This window comes from Oryctolagus cuniculus, chromosome 14, assembly GCF_051225735.1.
Source record: "Oryctolagus cuniculus isolate XC-2025 breed Fujian yellow rabbit chromosome 14, ASM5122573v1, whole genome shotgun sequence".
Lineage (NCBI taxonomy): Eukaryota > Metazoa > Chordata > Mammalia > Lagomorpha > Leporidae > Oryctolagus > Oryctolagus cuniculus.
In genome coordinates this window covers 18,268,997-18,296,001 of record NC_142880.1, presented here as the reverse complement: position 1 = coordinate 18,296,001, position 27,005 = coordinate 18,268,997, and the positions used below count along the sequence as shown (strand labels likewise).

Below are 27,005 nucleotides of genomic sequence, written 5' to 3'. Positions count from 1 at the left end.
CAAACTGAAAAAGAAAATACATGGACGTAACATTGAGACCAAGATATTTTTCACTCAAATATGCAAATGAACCAAAATTAATAGAACAAGGTTAAGTTGAAAATATCGAAAGAGGCCAAGACAATCCAAATAAAGACTCCCATTTACCAGATTTCTCTCGTTTATTTATCTCAGTTTTTGTTTTTTTAACCATACAAGATTCCCGCTCAACGCATGCCAAAACTGAAACAGGGAAGCTTATAATATGAAAAAGATGGGTTTGCAAGTGAGTCATAAAATTGAAAAATGGCTACTTGCCAGTAACCACATACATTCTGGAAGCAGCATGTTTTTCTGAAAGGATGATTTGTTACAGGAATAGAAAGTATGTATTAAAGGCATTAAAATAGTGACAGGGTGACCCTTAGGCAATACACCGTCTTAATTGTTCAGATGCCGAACATAGTTCAGACGCAGAATTTTGAGACTGAACAGTTTGAAGTCCTTTTAGGTGAAGGACCGAATCTGAGACAGCAATGTAGTGAGCTAGACCCAGGGTAATCGCTCACGCATCCAGCCCTTTTACTTGGAGGCGCAGCCGCCCGATGCTCTGTGCCTTCGTGTAGCCAGCAACTCAAGACTTCACTCTGCCAGAAGGGCAGTGTGTGGGCGTGCACCTGCAGCTTTGTTTTTTCCCCCTCCTAGACAGGCTGCTGTGTGCCAGGATGTTTGTCTCCTAATAGATTCAAGAGCATACAATCATTTTCATTCTTCTAGCCAAGAAGGGGGGAAAAAGAGCAGCTGCTTCATTTCCTGGAAGTGCTTCCTAGAAGCCAGGGATTCTAGGAACTTCTCCAAGTTGCGACTTCGGAGGGAGTGGGCTGAACCTGCTGCAACATTTAGGAGTGGGGCTGCAAAGAGAGCGAGGAGGAAGTATACGGCCAGCCGCCCGGTTCGCCGCCCCGCCCCCAGGCGCCCTCTCAGCTACTAGGCCAAACCGGACTCTGGGTTTCAGCTTGCCAGCGATCACTCAGGAATCTTGTTCTTGGTTCAGCAGCGGCAGGAAGAGGCAAAACCCGAGCCGGCTGCCGCGCGAAGCCCAGCACCCGCCGGTTTGCCTAATTTCATTTGTAAAACTGCCACATACTCTGACAGCTGAGCTTGGAAAGTTCAGAAAACAAGAAAGCACGTTCACATCTCTGAGCCCGAGTTCCTATTTCATAGGTTGGTTCTAAGATAAAAGGAGACGACACAGATGAAGCCATTAGAATAGAACTTAGCATCTAACAAGTATCCTGTGTTAAGCATGTGAAGCCATAACACGTCTATAAATGTTAACCTGACAAAGCTCATATACCCTTGGTGCATTTCCGTCCAGACTTTTCCTGTATGATGTGAATTATCTATATTTTAATCCTCAGAACTCTGGACATAGGGCTTTTCCTTAAAATGCAAGTATACAGAATGTACAAGTTTAGCGCGCAGCTCGATGAGTTAATCGCACGCGTGCCTGGACAGCAGCATCAAGCTAGTCGGGCCTGCTTTGTGTGTATGGAGTCATAATTGTTACACTCCCAGTTCTGCCTCTTGCTCTGTCTCGCGTGTATTATGAAGCGCTAATGATGCCTACCACATTGCTCATGGCAGCCATTCTAAGCTCTTTACAAGAATTTTCTTATTTTCATGGATTGCAAACCTATGCCATAAATAAAATCATAGCCATTCCAGCACACCCGCTGCTGTTCTCCCCCAGGGCAGTACAGCCTAATGGGCAGGTGAAGCACCTGGGCCGGCGTGTGTAAGATTCCGAGTTTATTTATTTTTATTTTTTATTTATTTTTTGACAGGCAGAGTTAGACAGTGAGAGAGAGAGAGAGAGAGAGAGAGAGAAAGGTCTTCCTTCCATTGGTTCATCCCCCAAATGGCTGCTATGGCCAGCACTGCGCTGGTCCAAAGCCAGGTGCCAGGTGCTTCTCCTGGTCTCCCATACGGTGCAGGGCCCAAGCACTTGGGCCATTCTCCACTGCCTTCCCGGGCCACAGCAGAGAGCTGGACTGGAAGAGGAGCAACCCGGACAGAATCTGGCACCCCAACTGGGACTAGAACCCAGGGTACTGGTGCCGCAGGCAAAGGATTAGCCTAGTGAGCTGGAGCGCTGGCCATAAGATTCCGAGTTTAAATCCAACTTTGCCACGGGCCAGCTGCGTTACCGCAAACAAGTTTGCTGTTCACCTTTTCCTTTTCTCCATTATGGAATGGGGATGACGATAATGGCAACATCATAGGATTGTTTTAAGAACAAAGTGAAGGGGCGGTGCTGTGGCACAGTGGGTTAAAGCCCTAGCTTGCAGTGCCGGCATCCCACATGGGCGCCAGTTCAAGTCCTGGCTGTTCCACTTCCCATCCAGCTCTCTGCTATGGCCTGGGAAAGCAGTAGAAGATGGCCCATGGGCCCCTGCCCTCATGTGGGAGACCTGGAAGAAGCTCCTGGCTTCAAATCAGCTCAGCTCTGGCCATTGCGGTCACTTGGGGAGAGAACCAGCAGATGGAAGACCTCTCTCTGTAACTCTATCAAATAAATAAAACAAATCTTTAAAAATAAAAAATAAAAAAAGGTTGCATAATATGCTATCAGGTAGATGTAGGACAATTTCCTCAACCATTCTGTTGTTGATTGTTTCTGCTTTATTTTTCCCAGTGTTGTAAATTTTTTTTTTTTTTTTTTTTTTTTTTGTGACAGGCAGAGTGGACAGTGAGAAAGAGAGAGACAGAAAGATCTTCCTTTTTTGCCGTTGGTTCACCCTCCAATGGCCGCCACGGCCGGCGCATCACGCTGATCTGAAGCCAGGAGCCAGGTGCTTTTCCTGGTCTCCCATGTGGGTGCAGGGCCCAAACATTTGGGCCATCCTCCACTGCACTCCCAGGCCACAGCAGAGAGTTTGGCCTGGAAGAGGGGCAACCGGGACAGAATCCGGCGCCCCGACCAGGACTAGAACCCGGTGTGCCGGCGCCTCAAAGCAGAGGATTATCCTATTGAGCCACGGCGCCGGCCCAGTGTTGTAAATTTTTAATGAATGCGTCTGCAGTGTTCTTTCTGGCTTGGGCACATATTCTGCTGCGCACGTCCATGGTTTTATTGGCTGTAGCCTGTACCATCTGGAGGCCCACTGGAGCCACTGAGTGGCTTGGCTCTTATTTCAGAGGAGCGTGGCTAACTGCCACTCCCTTCACTGCCCAATGGGAAGGGGATGTTTTTCCTGGCGTCCCCAGTTCATCTCCTGCTCAGGGCAACAGTGGTGGGGCCTGGAAGACTGTTTGGTGCCCTTAAACTAAGCATGTTACACAGGTCCATCCGAGACCCGCACACCTGCTGGCACAAATGAGAAGGCAAATTCAATGCTGGTCTAAACCGTCTCTGTGTTTCAGACAGACACGCCTGCTCCTGGGCACAGAGCGTCTCCCGAAGCTTCATGCGCGCCTAAGGGAATGCTGGCCTGCAGCAGCCTCATGGTTAACGGTTCCAAGAGCACCATTTGTCTCCCGGAAATGCTTATTCTGATGGCTGTTTGCTTAATTGAGGTTGTGAATAATGTAGTAAAGAATGATGACATGAATTTGAACAAAGACTGTTTTTCTAACCTAACGCGCATAGCAGCTCCGCCTAGTGAGCACAGCTGGTAACTGTAAAAGAGTTAAAGTAATTTGAACTTTGGAAATGAGTTTTTTTATGCAAGAGTACTTCAAAAGCTTTTCGGAAAGTGGAATTGAAAGGTAAGGTTATTGGGGCCAGTGCTGTGGTGCAGCGGGTTAACGCCCTGGCCTGAAGCGCCAGCATTCTATATGGGCACCAGTTCGAGACCCGGCTGCTCCACTTCCCATCCAGCTCTCTGCTGTGACCTGGGAAAGCAGTAGAAGATGGCCCAAGTCCTTGGGCCCCTGCCCTCACGTGGGAGACCTGGAAGAAGCTCCTGGCTCCTGGCTTCGGATCGGTGCAGCTCTGGCCGTTGCGGCCAATTGGGGAGAGAACCAGCAGATGGAAGACCTCGCTCTCTCTGCCTCTCCTCTCTCTGTGTAACTCTGACTTGCAAATAAATAAATAAATGTTTTTTTAAAAAAGATAAGGTTATTTTGGTGCAAAACCATTTTGAAATCCATGCATTTTTTTCATTATATACGTTTCCATGAACTTTGTGAAGACCCCATGAATGCATGGATTTCCAAATTTTCCCACCAAGATCAACATCTTTTTGTTCCGCTCTCCGTGAAGCACTCTCATAGATGTGTCATGCGAAGGAAAGCACCTCCTGTGAAAAGGAGAAAAGTGAACTAACATATTTCCACACTGTGAAAACAGTCCAGAACAGTACTCCAGTTTGCAAAATATACTGCGGAAACACTGACAAATGCTGTTTTATTTCCATCTCTTCTGTGTTTGCAGGCCCGGAGCAGTTCTTTGTTTGAAATCCTTTCCTTTCCGGCGAAGACGGCCTTAACCAGCATAATGTACGCTTCCTACGCAGCTCTCATTTACTTGGTAAGCCAGGACAAGCACTAGAATCCACACGTTCCTTTTCCTAATGCCAGTGGTGACGCCGTCCAATAGTGTATGTACAAATGAAAGCACCATTCTCCTGTTACTCAAACTCATCTTATCTTAACAGTTTACCTTTCAGAGAAGCCAAGCCAGTCCGCTAAAAATCAAAATTTGTTTGCATAACTAAAATCATTTTATTTTTATAAAGTTTACTGCTGTTGGCAGACTTCGGGGTCAAAGCATTTGCAAGGTGCTGGTATACACAGGTAGGTCCCTTGGTGGAACCCTCAGGAATAGGATTGGTGGCCTGAGAGAGGCCACCCAGGCAGAAATGTCCTCCATGCATCAAAAAGGCTGCCTGCTCCAGACACCAGGTCTGCCACCGCCCTGGGTGAGCGGCACATTCTGTGGTTTTAAGCTGCCGGTGTTTTGCTAAAGCAGCCTGAATGCAGACAGACACCAGGGCCTTCCTTTTTCCCTCTAGAAACTTGTTTTCAGTCCCTGGATCTGTGACCTCCTACTCAGTCACTGCACCCATATCACTGTCCCACAGCAACAAGGCGAGACGGGCAGAGGCCAGAAACAGTCCCTCTCTCTCTACACGGGGAGAGCAACTTGTCCAGAGCTTCCCTCCTGACCTCCTCCCTTTCATTTGGGGGCCCCGGGGGCTCGCCCTCACTGCACTCCCTAGTGAGAGGCAGGTGAGGGAGGAGGGAGGAGAGGGGTGGGACCCCCAGCCCAGGCTGGTGGAGCACGAGGCTCTGCATCCTTCAGCTGCTGTTACCTCTTCAGGAAAACCTTCTAAACGCACCCATGGTTACCCTGAAGCATTTCTTTTGTAAAATTTTCAGGGCATTGTCTATCTTCATTGCTTGCCTTAAATACTCACCATTATAAGACAATGGTACGCGCAGGTTTACTAAGTAGAGTCCCTTGGTGTTTCTGAATATTTCAAGTTCTTTTTCTGTTTTGATACTCTTCTCCTTAAGGTACTGGATAGCATTGTTGGGGGCAGGGGTGGGGAGTGGATCACGGGTTTGCTGAGCCATCACCCGTCTACTGGCTTCCCAAGATCTTAACCAAAAGCCCCTGCAGCCTTCCCACTGTATGCCCAGGTGTAAGCAACCTTCTTTTGAGATATCAACATGTTTGGGGGCAAATCTCATCACTCAGAAAAATGGTTTATTTAATTAAGGCAGATGAAGAAAGATGTAAGACATACAGTGAGTCAAGAAAGAGACAAAATACATCTCGACTGACACATACAGGTTTTTTGTTTGTTTTTAAGATTCATTTATTTGAAGTGCAGAGACACAGAGGGAGAGAGATCTTCCATCTGCTGGTTCACTCTCCAAATGGCCACCATGACCGGAGCTGGGCCAGGCCGAAGCCGGGAGCCTGGAACTTTATCCAGGTCTCCCACGCAGGTGCAGGGGCCCAGGCATTTATGCCATCTTCCACTGCTTTCCCAGGCACATTAGCAGGGAGCTGGATTGGCAGTGGAGCAGCCAGGATGCCAACCGGCGCCCATGTGGGATCCCGGCACTGGAGGCAGAAGCTTAAACTTCTATGCCGCAGCGCCACCCGCCGGCCCCACATACAAGGTTTTAAGGTTCCCGGAGGGAAGTGCTTCTTTGGTGGACATCAGTGGCTTTAATTCTGAACAGTGTGCGGAGTGACTCCTCTGTAGTTAGGAGCTTAAAAAGAAACCCGACTTCCCAGCTTTTCTGTCATGCAGGCCGTCTGTGTTAATACTGTCCTGGAGAAGGTAAAGACCATCTTGCAAGAAGAGGAGTCCTTTAGGCAAAACCGAGTGCAGGGCGAACATTCCAGAAAAGCCTTTTCTGAGCCCATACTTGTGGAGCCCGAGTTTCCAGACGGTGGAATCAAAGCCAGACCTTACAGGTCGCTGCCAGAGAAGCCGGACCACATTTCACAGGACCCCAAGCCTCCTGCTCCTAAGCGGAGTAACAAGATCCAGGTCTTACATTCGGTGTTTGACCAGTCAACTGAAATGAATGAGTGAGCAGGGACTGAACGCAAATATCATTCAGCAGAGCCCGAGACTCGTCTATCCACTGGCGCCTCGCACCTGCCAACACTGGGAGGCGCGGCTGCCTTCACGGAATGCTCTGCTTTTGGAAGAGGGGCGGGGGCAGGGGGCTGCTGCTTCAATGTCATTCTCTAGTGTTTATATGGCAGGGAAAATAAAATGGAGTTGATTAGAATACACGTATGGCTATATGATCTCTAATGAATAAGAAAATGCACCATGTGGTGGGTTAGACTGTGGTTTATCAAACAGCAGGTGTGTTTATGTTTTTATTAAAGATCAGTTTCAAATGTCTATTTATTTGGCAGGAAAAAAAAAACCCTATCACAGTGCTATATATCTTTTTAGGAGATTAAACAAACAGAGGATATGTATTTTCTGTCTGCAGGCTGCAGAGTTTGAATGCCTATTATTCTTCCAGAACTCACCTGTCAAGTTACGAAGGGCTTGCAGTTCGTGAATGCTGTGTGTATAAAGCAAACTATTACTTACACATCTGGGGAGACCAGGTCTGTACACGAGGACAGGACCTGGCAGGGTGTCCTTCCACACACGGGACACACACTTAGAACAGAGAAACCAAACCCAGGCTCCAGTTACTGCCACTGCCCTTGAGAGACGCAACTGCTGATACTGGTCCTGCCTTTGCCTGCAGAAAGTACTCCGGTTTCCTCCATGCACATCTGGAATGTGTTAAGACCTGGGGTCAGTTGAGAGAGGGGGTGCTCTCTGTGCCTGGTGCCACCAAGAGCAAGTCTAGGGAGCCCAAGGCTGGCTTGGTAGACTGGGAAACGGGCAGGAAGTGCAGGGTCCCCCCTGCTGTCCATAACTCAACAGAGAAGGAAGCGTAGCACATGCGGCACAGGGCTCAGTCAGCACAGCCTTTCTATGACATACCTTATTCACAATTTTTAAGCAAAACCAAGGGGAAGAGTCCAGGGCAGGCCCTGATAACGTTGAGTAGAACTGGACTCGGGACTCACTCCTGTGGTGTTTAGATTACTGTGCTTTGAGACTGGGGTTCCCAACCTCATGAACAGATCTTCTCACTCTGAATTCATAAGTTCATTCTCATGCTGTTCCTTTCTGGTCCCATTTACTCTTCTTACATGCTGCTCAGGGCTTGTTGTTGTCATATTTACTTATTTATTTGAAAGGCAGAGTGACACAGAGAGAGATTTCATCCACTGGTCCACTCACCCAAATGGCCACCACAGCCAGGGCTGCTCCAGGCAGAAGCCAGGAGCCCAGAACTCCATCCCACTTGGGTGACGGGTCCCAAGCACCTGGGCCATCTTTTGCTGCCTTCCCGGGTACATTAGCAAAGAGCTGGGTCAGAAGCCGAGCAGCTGGGACTCGAGCCAGGGCTCTGATACGGGATGTTGGCATTGCAAGCAGAGGTTTACCCACTGTTCCACAATGCCAGCCCCTTTGCTGCTGAGTTTTGCATGACTGGCACCCAGCGTGTTAATCGAAGTACTTAACAACTGGTACGGCCAGTGGGGGCACCAGGCAACCGGAACATGCTGGCCGTAAGTAACTGGCGTGGTAAAGCCAAGTGAACCACCTGAATGCCACCCCTGCCTGTGAACTCTTTAGGGAGGAAACCCTAACTCTCTTCTCTCTGTGAACATATGGCAACTCCCAGTTGTGCACACATGAATGGAGTTGTCTAAAATTTTTTTAATCTCCTTTATTTGAAATTTTCACACAGAAATTCAGATTACCCTGGCTGAGTGGGAGAATTTGTCTCTCATGGCTAGGCAGCAGCTGTGTGTAGCTTCTTCAAGAATCTGTCTTGGCCACAGAGAAACTGAGCCAAACTTTTGGTTTGGATGTTTAGCACACTGGTTAGGATCTTATTTTTAAGTTCAGCATGTAAACTGATCTCATTTTTTGAGGCATTTAAATTTTTTTTTTTTTTAAATCTGAGAGGCATAGACATGGAGGCGTTTTTTTAAGTGTGAAAAATCTGCTATATGTTTGAGGGAACTGTCCAGCTAAAATTTGAGACCTGAGTATATTTAAATTTTATGTAAACAGTATAAAATAGTATCAATTATGAACTGTAGGGGTATCAAGGAGACCCAGAAGGAAGACTGCTGAGAGCTGCCGAGGTTACACGACCCTGTTCACTTTGTTGATACTAGAACTTTTCCAGAAAATAAGTCTGTTACATCAAATAGGAGTGTGTTTCTCCTTTACAAACATTTTCCTACTAAATCTTACTTACTTACCTACTCTTCAAATTACTTTTATCTTTCTGAAATCCAACAGCCCAAACCTGTGACCTTCAGGTTCCAATCTATTGAGAGGATTGCATGAAATGTATTCTGTGGATCACGATGATAATCCTTATGATGTGGGATAAATAGGCATGCAGCTAGTTGGGTCTATTGAGCTGGAAGTCATAAGCCACTCCCTCCACGACATGTACACAACTACCTGCCAGTCAAAGCACCTGCCTTCCCATGATGCATCTGAGTCATATGAGATAAAAGGTGGTGGAAGATGGGAAAGTGCTCTTTTCCACCTTGGATCTCTCCTGGTGGTACCGTGCCAGTTTTGTGGGTGCTCAGACATACCTCTCCCACCTTCCTATTCTCAGACAGACCTTCCCACCCCGGGTGCTGTTTTTGGTTTTTCTTGTCTTCTAGTTGAAGGGCAACTCTTTAGGCCACTCATGTTGTGTGTTTCTCTGTGTAGGGTGGGCCACACTTGGGTGAGAATCTATGTTTATATCCCCACTGCCAAGTAAACTTTGTTCCTATTCGCACACAATACCAGTCTCTGCTTAATAGTCCTATCTCTGCAAGAGACAAGAACTTGGCTTAAAAATTACTAAATTCATTGCCCACATCACTTACATCATCCCAAGTACCTGTGCTTTTAAACCCCTCGCGTTTCTATGATTTTTAAAGGTAAGTAATAGTTGTGCCTATGTTGGAAAAAAAACCATTTTTCATGTTGTGGCAAAGTTATTCTAAAATGTTTTCAAGCACACACATTTCTCATTGCCGTACATTTTTATCAGGAAGAACTCCGAATTACTTTGAAGTCTCCGGTGGCATAAAAATCGGAGTCACACTTAAAAGGCTCCTTGGAGAGAGTCACATACACATTCCCCCGGTCCACTGTCACTGTGTGGATCCTCTGCTTCACTCCTTTGGAGCACCACTTGGGCTTAGCCGCTGGATCTCTAGGGTTTATAGACTGGTACAGTCCTTCGCCTGTCGCCAGAGTGATTTTGTATTTATGCCAGGGGCAAACGATACATGCTCGGCCATCGAAATCCTAGGGGGAGAAAGAGACGCTGTAGGAGTCTGACATTTCAGCTGCTGCTGATAAACCTCAGGCTCGGACAGGGTCCACTGTCGAAGAAGCAGGTTAAGCAAGCAGCTTCTCCGTACGAATTATCAGTATGAAGCAGGACTCCGTCTGAGAGGAGTCGCTGCCAGTCCTTTGGCAGCCGGGGAGCTGGAGTTCTTGGAAGACACTGGCAATCGCCTCTCGTGACTGTGGCAGGGCTGTGATCTGTCTCAATGTCTCTGGCTTGACAGAAGTGGGGCTAGGGCTTCAAGGGCTGCTTGGGGAGTTTTCAGTAGCTAATAGAAAAGCCAGAGCTCCAGATACATGTTCAGAAGGGGTTACAAAAGGCACCAGTGCCTGTGTTAACGGGAATGCAAGCTGTGACCCAGAGAAGTTAACTGCCCACATTTTAACTGTCTTCATGGAGTGCTTCTGGAACTTTTAAAGAGCAGGAATGGTGGCGTGTGTGTGTGTGTGTGCGTGCGCGTGTGCGTGTGTGTGTGTGTGTGTGTGCACGCGTGTGTATGTATGTCCAGATCTGCCAGTCTGAGAAGCTCCCCGTGCCTCCAAGGCTGATCTAGGGACACCACTTTGAGTAGCACAGGCTTACAGCTCTCGTTATGGACTGCCGGTTCTGCACACTTTGACATTTTCATAATTTAAACACACATGTGTCCTTCAACAGAAGCACAGGTGTGGGACCGAGTGGATGCCAAGTGTAGAGAGAATGAAATGCTGAGTTCAAGCTTCTACCTCCAAGTCAGACAGAAGGAGAGAGGAGGGGAGGGGCTGGTGGAGGAGGAAGGGCAAAATATGAGGAAGGGAGACAGAGAGATCAGGGTCAGATAGGAAACAAGAAAATTGTTCATTTATTTATTTGAGAGGTAGAGTTACTGAAAGACAGACAGAGACAAAGAGAGAGGTCTTCCATCTGATGGTTCACTCCCCAAATGGCCCTAATGGCCAGGAGCTGCACCAATCCAAAGCCAGGAGCCAGGAGCTTCTTCAGTGTCTCCCATGCGGGTACAGGGGCCCAAGGACTTGGGCCATCTTCTACTGCATTCCCAGGCCACAGCAGAGAACTAGATCAGAAGAGGAGCAGCCAGGACTCGAACTGGAGCCCATATGGGATGCTGGCACCTCAGGCAGAGGCTTAACCTGCTACACCACAGTGCCAGCCACAGAAGTAAGAAATCAGATGACTAGTTTTAGCCACTAGCCAGTCTTCTTCAGGTAAGACGTCAAAGTGTGGCTTCTTTCTTTAAAAGTATAATTTACATATTTTTATTATAAAAGTAAATATGTAGTCATAAAAGTGAAAATTATGCAATGTGTTAAAAATAAAATTATATCATGTTTGACTTAAAAATGGAATCTCATTAGAACTCTTATTCTTGGACTGGTTCTTTCACTCACACACAGATCTATCTCACTGATTTAATGGTTACATAATATTCCACAGCATGGCTGAATCTGAATTTACTTCACCAGGATTGCATCGTTCAAACATGGAGCTTGGGGCTGGCGTTGCGGTGCAGTGGGTTAAGATAGCTGCTTGTGATGCCAGCATTCCATATCAGAGCACCACTCTGAGTTCCGGCCGCTCCACCGCTGATGCAGCTCAATGCTAATGCACCTGGGACGGCAGCGAATGATGGCCCAAGTGCTTGGACCCCAGGCAGCCATGTGGGAGACCCAGATGGAGTTCCTGGCTACTGGCTTTGGCCTGGCCCACTCCTGGCTGTGGCAGGCATTCTGCTTTTAAAATAAAGAAATAAGTAAATCTTAGAAAAACATTTAGGTCACCTTCAATTTTTCATTCTAATGAACAATGCTGCAATAAACCATTCCTATATTATATAATAAACAGTTGTGCAGTTACATCCACAGGACAGCCATCTCTGAGTATAACTGTTATATCAAAAGACATGCATATTTCCCATATTTACCTGTGCAATGGCTTTCTGCGCACTACAAGACTATAAAGAACATTGACAATTATGTCCAAAGCCAATAAAATATAGCTGCTAAACCCAAACAAAAATTCTTTTGAGAAAATGAGATCAGAGAATATAAACAGGAAACATAAACATCTGAGCTGGTTGAGAATAAACTTAATTTCACGTACCTCTATTTCTCCCAAGTGCAAAGGCCCTCCTGAATCTGAAAGGGAAATGCGATATCACACCCCGTCACTAAAGGCGCTGACTTGGGAGAGTGCTGTGGCTGATGAACTCAAGTTTTAGGAGAACAAGAAAAGTCTTACGGTAACAGCGGATGTCCATGGCGTGGTACTCTCCTCCGTGGTAGAAAATGACCACCTCCCTGTCATGGACCACGGCTGTCATCCGCTCCCGTCTCTTAAGGTCCTCTTCGGTGCCCACACAGACAGAAGAATACTCCTGCTGTTCAGGAGCTTGCTGGGTGCCATCAGCATCCATGCTGGCTGAATGAAACGGGAAAAGACAGAAAATCGCGCATGGTCTTCCCTAGTGCGGCTACCACTTAATTCACAGATGCAATCGTAAGGGCAGTCTTGGATTTCTTGAGATGAATGGATGTATTTTTCTGTAGCTATAGCAAATAAAACATTTATAAATACTGGATTATCGCCATCACGCCGAGTTGCAGGCACTTAAGGCCTGCCACAGTTAGGGACGACTCCTCACTCTAAAGCTAGTCTTGTATTAGATTCACTTCAAGGCTTAACATGGACATTGTCTGAATTCCTAAGGCACAGAGAGTACTGTTTCACTGTCTTTTATTCTCATCCAATTCAGTACTGTGGGAGGGAGGGGGCATTGGCCTTGTGGTTGAGAAACCTGTGTGTCCCACAGCAGAGTCCTGGGTTTGATTCCTGGCTCTGGCTCCTAACTCTAACTTCCCGCTAATGCAGACCCTGGGAGGCCAAGATGATGGCCCAAGTAATTGGGCTCCAGGCACCTACGTGGGAAACCCGATTGTGTGTCCATTCATGGCTCCTGGCTCCAACACCAGTCCATCACCTGCCACTTCAGGCATCCGGGGAGTGAACCAGTGGATGGGAACTGTCTCTCAAACCAATACATACCAAACCAATACTAAACAACATCTGCTTATTGTCTGCATTGCTTTCCTCCTTCTGTGGAAAGAGGAGTCTCCGATCACCTGAGTAGTCTTGGGCCCCTGGACTGAGGTGCTTCATGTGGTTTAGCTGAGAGGAGGCAGCTAACTCACAGGTGCAGCTGGGCGGAGGCACAGGTGTGGGTGGGCGCCTTTCATTCTCTTCCTTCACAGAGAAGTGGTCTTTACTTTCTTCTGCCTTATTTTAGGCATCCAGAGATGACTGTCTCTTCTGTTAATCTATACAGCAGAATTTGCAGGCGATGCAGATATTCTGCCTAGTTGTCTGAAAGTGACCCGGAGACCTTCTACATATTTTTTAAAAGATTTATTTATTTGTTTGTTTGTTTATTTATTTATTTGAAAGGCAGAGTTACAAAGGTAGAGGCAGAGAGAGAGAGAGAGAGAGAGAGAGAGATAGAGAGAGAGTCAGAGTCTTACGTCCACTGGTTCACTCCACAGATGGTCACGACAGCTGGAGCTTAGCTGATCCAAAGCCAGGAGCCAGGAGCTTCTTCCAGGTCTCCCACGTGAGTGCAGGGGCCCAAGCACTTGGGCCATCTTCCACTGCTTTCCCAGGCCATATCAGAGAACTGGATTGGAAGAGGAGCAGCTGGGACTCGAACCAGCGCCCATATGGGATGCCAGCACTGTAGGCGGGATGGCTTTACCTGCTATGCCACAGCACTGGCCCCAACCTTCTGCATATTTTAAGAACACAGTCACAGATGGCTAGTTCCATGTTAGAATGAAACATCAAGACACATCCGTGTCACAGTTACAGCCACCAATACAGGATTTTTCCCAGGGTCTTCCCTGGGAGATTTTATTTTGAATCTTGGCACACAATGAAAAAGAAATCACAAGACAGAAACTAAGACCAACGGGTTTTGCCTATTCCTTTAGCTCCTAGGAAGTTCATTATTGAAATGCCCACATGGTTTCTGCCCTTGGAGCAGAGTGGGAATCCTCAACCCTGCAGACAGCGCCCAGCCCTGCCAGCTCATTCTGCAGGGTGAATGGGGGCGAGGGGTCACCCTCAGGCTCCAGATCCTCTGTGGACCGAGCCACTGTCTTGGAGGAGGGCTACTTCAGTTCCTTCCCTGTATGACAGGAATGAAAGGCTGAGCCAGGAAGCAGGAATTAAACTCGCCTCTGGGACACTGGCGGGCAAGCTTCTCTTACCTAGTTAGGGAGGGTTATGTTTGAAAAGAGCAAGCAGGCAAAATTCTCCAAGAGTGGCCATGTACAATAAACTCTAGCACAGCGACGTTCTCATATACAAAGACAGCTTTCAACAGTGGCTCTTCAGAGTCTCCTTCTATGAAGTTCTTCCTCCTGAGAGACCATCTTTGGATGCAGGAGTTCTGAATACAAACCACAGGGCTGGCACTTCAGGAAGCAAGACGGAGGTGTTTGCCCTCTCCAGGATTACATTCTAGAAGGTGCGATTAGTAATGAGTAAACACACACATAAAGACAATAAATGCACCCCAGGGCTGGCGCTGTGGTGTAGTGGATAAAGCTGCTGCCTGCAGTGCCGGCATCCCATATGGGCGCCGGTTCAAATCCCGAATGCTCCACTTCCGATCCAGCTCTCTGCTATGGCCTGGGAAAGCAGTATAAGATGGCCCAAGTTCTTGGACCCCTGAACCCATGTAGGAGACCTGGAGGATCTCCTGGTTCCTGGCTCTGGATCAGCCCAGCTCCAGCTGTTGCGGACAACTGGGGAGTGAACCAGCAGATGGAAGATTGATATTTCTCTCTCTCTCTCTCTCTCTGCCTCTAAGTCTGCCTTTCAAATAAATAAAATCTTTTAAAAAATACAAAATAAATGCACACCATCAGAAAAGTCCACACACCAGAACACACCAGGTAATATGAGAGGGAAAGTCACAGGAGAAGGCAGTTCTGCAAAGAGTGGGCCCGGGAAAGTCATTGGGAGGACAGGTGAGCTGAACCCCTGAAATGCACAGAGACTGGACCAGCTGAGATCTGGGGGCAGGGGAGGAATTCCAAACCAAAAGGACAGGAAATACAGAAGCCTGAAGGAAAGAAAAGGCTTGGTTAATCAGAGGAAATGAAAGGAAATGAAAGGACTGTAACCAGCAAGACAGGCCAACAGGCAGAAGCCAGGCTTTGCCGCATGGCATGTGGATTCTGTCCTAAGAGCAATGGGAAGCTGCTCCACGGGGTAAGGCAGGGCTGTGCACCACGAGTGTCCTGGCTCTGAGGAGGATGGACTGTAGCACAGTAAGAACGGAAGCACAGAAATCAGAAAGCTCCTGCAGGGGCCAGCACTAAGGCACAGTGGGTTAAAGCCCTAGTCTGCAGCGCCGGCATCCCATATGGGCACCAGTTTGAGTCCTGGCTGCTCCTCTTCCGATCCAGTTCTCTGATATGGCCTGGGAAAGCAGTAGAAGATGGTCCAAGTCCTTGGGCCCCTGCACCCACGTGGGAGACCTGGAAGAAGCTCCTGGATCCTGGCTTCAGATCAGCTCAGCTCTGGCCATTGTGGCCAACTGGGGAGAGAACCAGCGGGTGGAAGACCTCGCTCTCTCTGGCTCTACCTATCTATATAACTATGTCTTTCAAAAGAAAGAGAGAGAGAGAGAGAGAGAGAGCAGAGAAGAGAAGAGAAAGCAAGCCACTGCAGTGATCCATGATGGAGCTGGTAGCTTGGAACAGGGTGTTGACTCAGAGTAGGCGTGGATAACACCAATAACAGCAGTACCTATAAAAATTAAGACTTCACATTTATTTATTACCTCTTTTAATCCCCCCAGAATATTGCTAAAAGGATGGCACTATTATTATTATTATTTTAATTTCAGAGTGAAGAATCAGAGGCCCAGAGAAGTTGGGCTGATGACCTGGAATGAATGACATGCCACAGCCAAAGAAACAGCTCCCAAGTTCTAGGTTTGTACAACTAGGTGGAACGTGACAGGGAAGACTGAGAAAGGAATGCTATTTCTGTGGGTATGGGAAATTAAAAGCAATGGAGGAATCAAGTCAGCAGGCAGAGAACATGACACTAGAGCTGAGAGTCACTAGGAGAAATGTGGTGGCTCCCAAGTTACAGAATTCCATGCAATCACTTGGGGAGGGGCACAAGGCACTTCAGCATCAGAGGTCAAGTGGAAGAGACACTGAAGAAAGACGAGACCCGTGGAGGGTATAACTGATGTACCGTTCACATGAACTTCATTCTGTTTTCTTGTCTAGCCAATAGCCTCCTCAGGTTGCAAGGGTAGGCACTCATGTAAAAGCCACTCTAATGCTGGCCAGCTCTGACTATTAAACAAATGATACAGGAAGGAAACCTGGGCATCCTAGTAAACTCCGATCTTCTTCAGACTTTTTGTTCCATAAGGAGCTGGCATGTTTTGTGCCCCTTTCTCTCTCTAAGTTTACTTCTACCCTACATCTTCATTCTCCTAGAAATCCAATACCAGGAAGTGTCCAAGAACTAGTGGTAAGTAAGGGAATACCTCCAGAATATAAGCTATACCCTTTCCCCTCCATTTCCAAAATTTTTCTCTTATCCCATCTCTTCGTGTATAGAAATGAAAAGAAAAAAAACGAAACAAGACTAAGGAATCTCTCAATATGGTTCACAGGGACAGGCTCAAGGGTTACAAAGCTGATCTGGTCCCTGAATGAAAATGACGATTCACATATGAGACTGTGTAACATTAGCTCTTCAAAACTCAACGTGGTGCATACACTGAGCTTTAAAGAAGGGACACGCAGGCCGGTGCCATGGCTCACTAGGCTAATCCTCCGCCTGCGGCGCCGGCACACCGGGTTCTAGTCCCGGTCAGGCGCCGGATTCTGTCCCGGTTGCTCCTCTTCCAGGCCAACTCTCTGCTGTGGCCAGGGAGTGCAGTGGAGGATGGCCCAAGTGCTTGGGCCCTGCACCCGCATGGGAGACCAGGAGAAGCACCTGGCTCCTGCCTTTGGATCAACGCGGTGTGCCAGCTGCAGCGCGCCGGCCGAGGCAGCCATTGGAGGGTGAACCAAAGGAAAGGAAGACCTTTCTCTCTGTCTCTCTGTCTCACTGTCCACTCTGCCTGTAAAAAAAAAAAAAAAAAAAAAAGGGACACGCACGCACTGTCAACCTCACATACTCTTTGGCCATCTTATAACTTTTCATTATATGTTTGCATGAGACACAAGCCTTCCAAAACAAAATATAATGACAAGGCTGGGTTTTGTCCAATATTTTCATTTTCAGTTCCATTTGAATCATTTTGTGTATTTATTTAATTGGACTGGAAATTACAGAAAGGCCCAGGCAGCTTGCAGATGAATCCAAGGGTGCCCTGTGCAAGTCAAAGAATTACCTGTGAGAGAGGAAAGGGCATGAATGAGCATGAGTGAGCAATGGCCCCCATTTGCTACAGGGACCTGGCTGCTGTGAGATATTAAGAAGTGTGCTGTGGAGCTGGCGCTGTGGCATAGCAGGTAAAGCCACCACCTACAGTGCTGGCATCCCATATGGGCACTGTTTCAAGTCCTGGCTGCTTAACTTCCCATCCAGCTCTCTGCTATGGCCTGGGAAAGCAGAAGATGCCCAGGTCCTTGGGCCCCTGTACCCACATGGGAGACCTGGAAGAAGCTCCTGGCTCCTGGCTTTGGATTGGCCCAGCTCTAGCCATTGTGGCATTTGGGGAGTTAACCAGCGGATGGAAGGCCTATCTCTCTCTCCTCTCTCTGTCTCTCTCTCTGCCTCTGCCTCTCTGTAGCTCTGCCTTTCAAATAAATTAATTAATTTTAAAAAAAGAACTTTGCTGTAAAACACTCATGATGTCAAGTATTCACACACCTGTCTACGATGCAAGATATTTAACAAAACCACAAATCACGTTCAGCTCCACATCAATATTCTACTATAAAAGATGAGTCTTCATTATCCACACCCTCCCTCTTCAAATGCAGAAACATGGCCATGGTTCATAGGAAGTTAGAGACAGGAACCTGTCATTCTCTCCACCCCGGTCTTAGGCTAATGCACCCACAAACACATTTAACTTCTCTAAAAGAGTCACTTGAGCCCTGCTGAGAACAGCCACAAACTATGGACTCAATGCTCTCTCAACCAGACGGAGAGTGCCCAGTGGCTTCAGACCTTAGGCGGAGGACTTTTCTGATGGCTTCTCTAAATATTTATTTAATCCTGCATGACACAGTGGAAGCTTTGAAATGTTAGAAGGAAAAGAGCGTGGCTCATTTTGAAAGCGAGTTTATAAAACAGAGGAAGTACTATTTAGGAGAAAACTCTCTATGTGAGTGCGATGGGGTGAGCTTCAGAAAAAGGGAATTATTCGCAGGCCGCTCTGTTGAGAGAGGCAGTTCTGAGCTACAGGGAAGACAGGTATCAGATGACACTGTAAGTCTGCGCTCCCAAAGTGAGGTGTAAGTAGTAGGGCATGTGTGTGTGTGCGTGCGTGTGCACATGTGTATTTATGGAGACGTGTGGAAACTATGATTCACTGTAAAAAGGGAAACATCATACACATCAAATTTGAGAAAATTACAGGAATGTCAAAGTTGCACTCTGAAGTTTGCACTGTTAATCCATGCTCTAAATAAGCCAGTTACTTGAAAAAACAAAAGGATGAGAAAATAATATATATTTCACAATAGAAAATAATTGTCTTTAAAAAAAAAAAAAAGGCAAAGAGAAGCAGGGACACTATTTTCTGGGTTGGCTGTGGCTGACAGGAGGCTGGAAGACTGTCTCTAAGCAGTCATTTGGTTTTACTGGGCTGGGCTGGCATCCAAATACAACAATGGCTCAGGTGGCAGTGTTCCTCTGCAGAGGTGCCCACAGCAGACACAGCGGCGATCAGGACAACAGCAGTGGGCAGGACAATGAACAGAAAGAAGCGGAGACAGACTGAAGAGAAAGGAACGCAGACTCCACAACACATCCAATAAATGACTAAGGTTCAGAAAACAACTCCTAAAGGCCAGTAAGAAAATGCCAAACAACCATATAACAAAGGGCAAAAAACACACACATTTCACACAGGAGGACATCTGAAGGGCCAGGAATCACACCCCACGGTGATCAACCCCACTAGTAGGAAAAGGCAAAGCGAAGACACAAAGGGGGATGCTACTTTTCTTCTACCGCTGGCTAAAACTTACACCAGGCGCTGGCAAGACCACGAGTGATGCTACCGCAGTCCGGCCTCACCAGTAAGGCTGAATAAACTCATGATCCACAATCCCACTCTAGGCGTACACAGCAGGAATGCGTACGAATGACCAGGAAACGTGCACACAAGGAAGCCACAGCAACAGAGGACAAGGAGCAGCTCAAAACCCAACAGCAGAGCCGGGAGTTTGCAGGTGTATTCAGAATGCTGAATGGCACTGAAAATGTATCGCTACATCAACTTGCATCATCATCATTATTATTATTATTTAAAAACATGGCTTCAGGGGCTAGGTGTTTGTTTTAGTGGTAAGAATACTGCTTGGGACACCCTCACCCCCTATCAGAATGTTTGGATTTGAGTCCCAGCTCTGCTCTGCTCCCAATTCCAGCTGCCTGCTAATTCACACCCTGGGAGGCAGCAGGTGATGGCGCAAGGAGCCTCTGTCGTACACATGCGAGACCTGGATTGGGTACTCGGCCTAGCCAAGCCTCAGCAGTTGCGGGCATTTGGGAGTGAACAAGCAGAAGGCAGATGTCTTTCTTCTTCCACCAAAACAAAAGAAAGGGGAGAGGAGAGAGGAGAGGAAAAATTATAATAATAACAATAAACTCACCAAAATGTTACTTGAAGTGAAAAAAAATTTAAAAAGAATTCAAAGGATGCTTCCATTTTTTTTCAAGTGTAAAGCAGGCAAACCAAACAATATATTACTCAAGAATACATGTCTACAGGGTAAATGCATGAAGAAAAGTAAGGCAAAATTTCTTAAATGTTTCAAAATATTTTGTTAGTTCTTATATCTAAAATTATTCTTTTCAATATCTAAGTTGTATCTTCCTATATTATATATTATGTAGCAAATGATCCAAAACCCAGGAGTAAAATTGCACTTTGTATCCTCAAGGAATGTGCCTGCCCACGAATCATGAATGAATGAACTTGAGAAGTGGGTATGGCTTATTTCAAAACGGGACCAGAGAAGGAAGAGAATGAACAGTTCTATCTTTCCCTCCAGGCAAAAACTATAAATACAAACATGAAGCAAGTAACAAGATACAGGAGATGCAGACTAACACTGAACGTTGATTAAGGTCTCCCAACTCCCACATGAAAACCAAATGCCGTTCTTCCTCCAGGTTCAGCCTCCAATCAAGAAAAACTGTAGGAACCCTGAACACTGCAGGAGCCTTTGAAAGGGCTGATAAGAAGTGGTCAGGAAGGCTGGGGCTAACTGATAGAGTTCAGAGAATCAGACGACAGCCTTGCATTCTGCTTAAGAAAGTATTACCTCATCCTTGGAGGAAGAGTCCCCCCCCCACATGATATATGGCACTATTTATGCCAGCTGGTGACTATTCAATACTCACGCGCATGCTATTCTTAATTGAATACTACGGACGTCATGGCTCATTCTGACAAGGCCACGTGGAGCATGTTAACGACTGCTACTCTGATGAGCTATCCAGATGCTCCCATTGCCTGCATATTGAGTCTACTTTAAGATCGCACAATCTTCGCTGAAAATGTGTTACACTGACAGCTTAAATTGTATGTATTTTCTGTGAACAACCCTATGCACTGACGTATATACACACTGTGGCATGACCAACTGTAGCTGAATAAGCTATGCATACCTCAGTTACTGCTTTTGTGGGGAGAACACTTTACAACAGCACTCTGCAAGAATACATCATGAACTACGATCACATCATGAACTATGTACAACAGATCAAAACCAGCAGAATCTTAACAAGAGGAAAGTGGAATAATGAAAATACTTACCCTCGAAAAACTGTCTTGAAGAAAAACGTCTCATCTGTCCTTAAAATTAGGTTTCTAAAGGTGCTCATTCCATAGAAAATTATAAATTAGCAGAATAGACCCTCAGTACTACTAGATACTTATTCAGCACAGGTTGAACTTTCAAAAAAAATATTTTAACTCAGCTGAGTTTCCAAAGGACACTGGACACAACACAGATATGAAATTAAAGGTACTTACTTGTCGCTCTCCTGAGCAGTGACTCAGGCGCTTCTACGGAGTCTGGGGACTTGGCCCACACATGCTCAGAATGCTTATCTGCAGGGTGACACTCGCGTTTAGGTCAAGAGCAGTCCTTGTATTCCACTGGAAGACACAGTGACAATAGATAAAAACTAGCTGTCAGAGGGGTTATTACTTGGACACATTTCCTATGTTAGCTCATTAATCCTCAGAAAACCACCAGAAGGAAAGGTACTCCATTTAGGCAGCACCATGGATTTATATATATATTTATATATATTATATACATATATAAAATATATAATTAAATTATATATTTATATTTATAAAATTATATATATTATATACATACATAAAAAACACGTGGCCTCCCAGTAAACCATCCTGAAGGCACAACTTTTTAGCAAAAATTTATAGTGATATACTGTGAGTTCTAACACCGATACGTATATACCTATCACCAAATAGGACGATCCTGAACTTTTTTTTTTTAAATGTAGGAACGCTAATGTGCCCGAGTTGTGTCCACAAATGTTTGAAAATTGGATACTTGCCTAATATCTTAATATAATCATGTAGCTGTTCTGAAAACTGCCACCACCGTCTGATATTAAAGACCTGTGACCATAGGTGAGCTCCACCTGGGCTCGAATCCCGGCGTGGGGTGATTTGGGGCACGTGGCTTAATTTCTGAGCTGTGGTCTGTAACGAGGGCCTGGCACACCGCGAGGCAGAGGGAAACTGCGTGGGACTCGCTCAAACCAGGGTCGCCGTCAGCGCCACGGTCCTTCCAGTCCTGGCAGGTTCGCCCCGCGTGACCACGCGTTCTATTTCACAGACTAGCAGAGCGCTGCACAGAGCCTGAACTGGGCCGTGCAGGTGCAGCGGATCCCCCCGCCCAAGATTCCAGCGGGTCCGCAGAAACCCGCGAACAGCCCTCATATTCAGCGCGCCATCTAGGCCGGCAAAGCTTGTTAAAGGCGCTGCGCTGCCGCCCTCAGGGTGAGCCTCCCGTGCCTGGGCACAACTATGCACCGAGGTTTAACGGTTCAGCAACGCAGAGCGCAGGCCCTAGAGGGCCGAACTGCTCCAAGCAACCTCCAGAAGCAGCCAGCCGGCCACAGCCACCCAACCACAACCCCCGCCGCAGGAAGCCTGCGCTCGGGGCCGCGGGCCCGGCCGGAAGCAGCTGGCCCCGCGAGCCCCGCCCCGCTCCCGGCCGCCCAATCGCGCGAGGCGAGAACAGAATTGGCAGTTTTGGAGCCCTTGCTCCGCCCCCCTCAAGACCCGCCCTCCGCTGCCTCTGCGAGATGCGGCTGCGCGAGCCATCGCGGGGCGGGGCGGAATCGTCCACGTGACCTTGGAGACCCGCCCCCGGCGACGGCCCCTGTGGCCTCCAAGGACCCGGGCTGGCAGGGGCCCGCTGTCCCCGGCGTCCCGGCCGCGCCTGGGAACTGGCTGACTGAGCCCTGTGTTTGACAAATGTGAGTGTCATCATTTATTCTTTAGGCGTTGACCTCACTGCATTTATCCAAATATTAAGTGCACCCAGCCGTCACACTCCTAGGAGTTTACCCTAAAAAATTACTTGGAAAAGTTCCTCATGATGCATATAATTCTTAGGTAAAGGTGCAAGGGAAGAATGACAACAGCTAATGGGATCATCAACACGGGAATGGTTCAATAAAATACAGTTCAAGCAGGTGAACTACCCCGTATACGCGGAGAGTAGGTTCATGAGCTGATGAACGTTAGAAGGAAAAGTGCAGAATGAGATCTATTGTACTGTCTACAGTGTGAACCCAAATTATTTCTCACATGAGAGGTAAACGTTAAAAAACAATCCAGAACATAACGGTAGTTCCTTTGGGGGCAGATAAAGGGTTTCACTTTTATATTTTGGATTCATAATTTTTCTTCCTCTTTATACTTCCCCGAATAAAAAAAAAAAAAAAAAGCACACCAAAACCCTCATACTTGTGGTCAGAGCTCAAAGTATATGAATCTGATAGACTTTAAAAGATATATATTTATTTATTTGATAGTAAGAAAGAGAGGTTTCCCATCTGTTATAAATACCTGCAGTAGCCAAAACTGGGCCAGGTCAAAGCCAGGATCCAGGAACTCACTCTGGGTTCCCCATGTGGGGGGAGAAACCCAAGTACCTGAGCCATCAACATTCCATCTAGGGTCTGTGTTAGCAGGAAGCTAGAGCCAGGACCTGCTGCTGGGATCAAACCCACATGCTCTGATATGGGATCCAGGTACCTTACCCCTAAGCCAAACACTTACCTCCAATGGGCTTTTAAAGTTCCCTTTACTGTCCTCTAATGGGGGCGATTCTGAACCCAGGTTATGCCATAGAGCCACCTGGGAATTTTTAGAAGCCATGATAGGAGCTGGTGCTGTGGCGCAGCGGCATATTGAGTTAAAGCCCTGGCCCGCAGCACTGGCATCCCTTATGGGAACTGGTTCGAGTCTCAGCTGCTCCACTTCTGATCCAGCTCCCTGCTAATGCATCTGGGAAAGCAGTGGAAGATGGCCCAAGTCCTTGGGTCCCCACACCTATGTAAGAGACCCACAGGAAACTTCTGGCTCCTGGCTTTGGATTGGCTCAGCTGTGGCTATTTGTGGCCATTTGGGGAGTAAACCAGTGAATGGAAAACACCTCTCTCTCTCTCTCTCTCTCTTTTAAATAAATAAAATAAATCTTAAAAAAAGTCATGATACCAAATCATGTCTGCATTCCAGGTTAGTGAAATAACATGTTGGTGAGTGAAGGAGGATTTGAAATAACGTTTTAGGCCGGCGCCGCAGCTCAATAGGCTAATCCTCCACCTAGCGGCACCAGCACACCGGGTTCTAGTCCCGGTCAGGGCACCGGATTCTGTCCTGGTTGCCCCTCTTCCAGGCCAGCTCTCTGCTGTGACCTGGGAGTGCAGTGGAGGATGGCCCAAGTCCTTGGGCCCTGCACCCCATGGGAGACCAGGAGAAGCACCTGGCTCCTACCATCGCATCAGCACAGCGTGCCAGCCGCAGCAGCCATTGGAGGGTGAACCACCGGCAAACGAAGACCTTTCTCTGTCTCTCTCTCTCACTGTCCACTCTGCCTGTCAAAAAAATAAAGAAAAGAAAAGAAAAGAAAGAAAAGAAAAGAAAAGAAATAATGTTTTAACTTCCCAGGTAATTCCAGTGTGAATCCAAGCTTGAAATTTAATATGCTGACATAGTAGATCTCAGGACCCAGGGTGGCCCTGCCAACCTGGGACAGCTGAAACCCAGGAGCCTTGTCCATTTGCCCCACAGTGCCATTTAAATGCCATCTTTAAGTGAGCCTCCACATGTAAGAAGCTGAGAAGCTGAGAATAAGGATTTGCCTCCAGCGCTAGTTTCTCCTGGTTGTGTTTTGTTCAGTATAGTTTATATAAGTGATCAGTATGTTTAATGGAATCATTTCCCCTTTGACCATTTTAAAAATTTTTATTTATTTGAAAGGCAGAGTTACAGACAGAGGGAGAGACAGAAAGGATCTGCCATCCACTGGTTCATGCCCCAAATGGGTGCAATGGCCAGGGCTGGGCCCTGCTGGAGCTAGGAACCTGGAACTCCATCTGGGTCTCCCACATGGATTTAGGGGCCCAAGCATTTGGACCATCCTCTGCTGCTTTCCTAGATGCATTAGCAGGGAGCTGGATGGAAAGTGGAGCAGCTGGGACTCAAACCAGACCTTTATCACAAGCTGGCATTGCAGGCGGTAGCCCAAACCACTGCACCACAATGCCTGTAGCCACCTCAGGGCACGTCCTACAATTTCTCTCCTTGGAACCAATTTGCATTTTACTTTGTTCCTTCTTCCCTATGCTGTTTGATTTCCTTGGTTTTCCCTGCTTCTAACTTTGACCTACTAGCGACACCTTGCGGTGTCAGTGGCATGATACACTTCCAGCTTTGTCTCTGGCTATCTTGAGATTCAGTTTCAACTGGCCCTGCTCATCTAGGTGAGCCCAGCCTGTCTGCTCTGACCATCAGGCCCTTGGAGCAGCAGTCCCTTCCTGTTAGAGAATTTTTAAAGAGGCTGCTTTCTCCCTGGAGAGCCCGCGAAGGCACGTGTGTGCTGCTAGGTTCACTGTAGGGAGGTTTGCAGGGAATCCACCCATGTGGACTTGCTGCTTCTTCAGACCGAGAAAGGGTGATGGCACTGCCCTTACTATGTCCTTGGAACTCAGATCATAGACAGTGAGGGTGGCCATGAATACTCCTATCTGCTGATGACTCCTTCCTGAATGTCTGTTCCACGTACGCCTACTGGGGGTGCCCAGACATCTCCACCTGGATATTTTCATACTTCCCACACCGCCCACCTGCTGCCACACGTTTGCCAAATCCACTTATTTTTTTGAGCCCATGTGGTTAGTTTTGATTAGTGGGTCCTGCGTGAAAAACCAGTGTGTCACTTCTAAACTGAGGCACAAAAGGGTGGACCACCCCTCTTTTTCTGACGCAAAAATTAACAGTGTTCTAAGTGACAGCTCCTCCACCAGCCTAGGTTTCTGAGTAACTTAGGGACCTCCCACCAGGTCCCCACCATCCACCAAGCTTGAAAGACTTGTAAGGTAACCTAGAAACTTAAGACTTTTGTTGTGTTAAGGCATTGACATTTTAAGGTTATTATTGTAACACAATGTAGTTTAACCTGATATCTTGTAGCTGTCTACAATTTCATTGTATTTAAAATTGAAATACTTACCCCAGGGAATGGGGGGAGAGGATGGGAAAAGGTTGATTGGCAGGTACTAGGTTATAGCTAGATAGAGTCAGAAGTTCTGGGGATTCTTTTGAACAGCAGAGTGACTATAGATAATGCTAACTTACTGTATATTTATTGATATTAAAATAAGCCAGAAGGTAGGATTTTAGATGTTTTCATCATAAAGAAATGTTAAATGCTTAAAGAACTAAATATATTTAGCCCAATTGGATATTGTGCAATGCATACATGTACCATAACATCACATAATAGCTCATAAATATGGACAATTTTTATATGTCAAATTAGTTTAAATAAACAATTTTAAAAATATTGATTTATTTATTTGAAAGGAAGAGTTACAGAGAGAGGAGAGACAGAGAGAGAGAATGAGCTTCTATCTGCTGACTCACTCCCCAAGTGGCCGCAATGGCCGGGCCTGAGCCAGGCTAAATTCAGGAGCCAGGAGCTTCTTCCAGGTCTCCCTCGTGGGTGCAGGGACCCAAGCACTTGGGCCATCTTCCACTGCTTTCCCAGGCACATTAGCAGGGAGCTGGATCCGAAGTGGAGTAGCTGTGGCACAAAGCAGTACTGATGTGGGATGCCAGCATTACAGGTGGCAGCATTACCTGCTAAGCCATGATGCTGGCTCCAGTACAGACAAGGGCGGTAAACAATCACCAAATCTCAAAAAAATGTCAATTTCACATTACATATTTTGGTACTCTATTGGTTACTACAGATCAGGGAAAACATGTTTATGTTTGGGGGACTGGGTTATTTCACTAAGTATAACAGTTTCCAGTTGCATCCATTTTGTTACAAAAGACAGGATTTCATTCTTTTTTATAATATCCCATAGTACGATTTCATCAGTTGATGGACATCTGGGTTGATTCCATATCTTAGCTATTGTGAATAGAGCCGCAATAAACTTGGGGGTACAGATCGCTCTTTCACATGCTGATTTCATTTCATTTGGGTAAATTCTAGGAGTGGCATTGCTAGGTCATATGGTACATCTGTTTTCAGATTTCTGAGAAATATCCATCCACTTTCTGAGGTATTTCTGTATTGTCTTCCACAATGGCCGTACTAGTTTAC

General features: G+C 46.8%; 2 protein-coding genes across 11 annotated transcripts in view; one reads left to right on the top strand and one right to left on the bottom strand.

Annotated features, from left to right (window-relative positions):
• SPATA9 (spermatogenesis associated 9) overlaps window positions 1-6,745 on the top strand; it is a 70,524-nt gene extending 63,779 nt beyond the window's left edge. For all 7 annotated transcript variants that reach the window (XM_089313043.1, XM_089313041.1, XM_089313045.1 and 4 more), the window contains 2 exons: window positions 4,418-4,513; window positions 6,252-6,745. In XM_089313043.1, coding sequence (XP_089169169.1) covers window positions 4,418-4,513; window positions 6,252-6,539 — 384 coding nt within the window. In that variant the 3' untranslated portion in view covers window positions 6,540-6,745. The remainder of the gene's footprint in view (window positions 1-4,417; window positions 4,514-6,251) is intronic.
• On the bottom strand, window positions 143-22,341 carry RFESD (Rieske Fe-S domain containing). Of its 4 annotated transcripts, XM_089313046.1 has the most exons (6): window positions 21,709-22,330; window positions 21,152-21,277; window positions 12,142-12,321; window positions 12,004-12,038; window positions 9,590-9,860; window positions 5,783-6,471 (listed from the first exon to the last, which is right to left on the bottom strand). In XM_089313046.1, the coding sequence occupies exons 3-5, from the start codon at window positions 12,314-12,316 to the stop codon at window positions 9,597-9,599; spliced, it is 474 nt and encodes a 157-aa protein (XP_089169172.1). In that variant the 5' UTR covers window positions 12,317-12,321; window positions 21,152-21,277; window positions 21,709-22,330; the 3' UTR covers window positions 5,783-6,471; window positions 9,590-9,596. The 4 variants fall into 4 exon arrangements, with proteins under 4 accessions (XP_089169173.1, XP_089169172.1, XP_017200099.1 ...); XM_089313047.1 differs by lacking the exons at window positions 5,783-6,471; window positions 9,590-9,860 and adding an exon at window positions 143-1,210; XM_017344610.4 differs by lacking the exon at window positions 5,783-6,471 and having other exon boundaries at window positions 9,574-9,860; window positions 21,709-22,341.
• Between the last annotated feature and the right edge of the window lie 4,664 nt (window positions 22,342-27,005).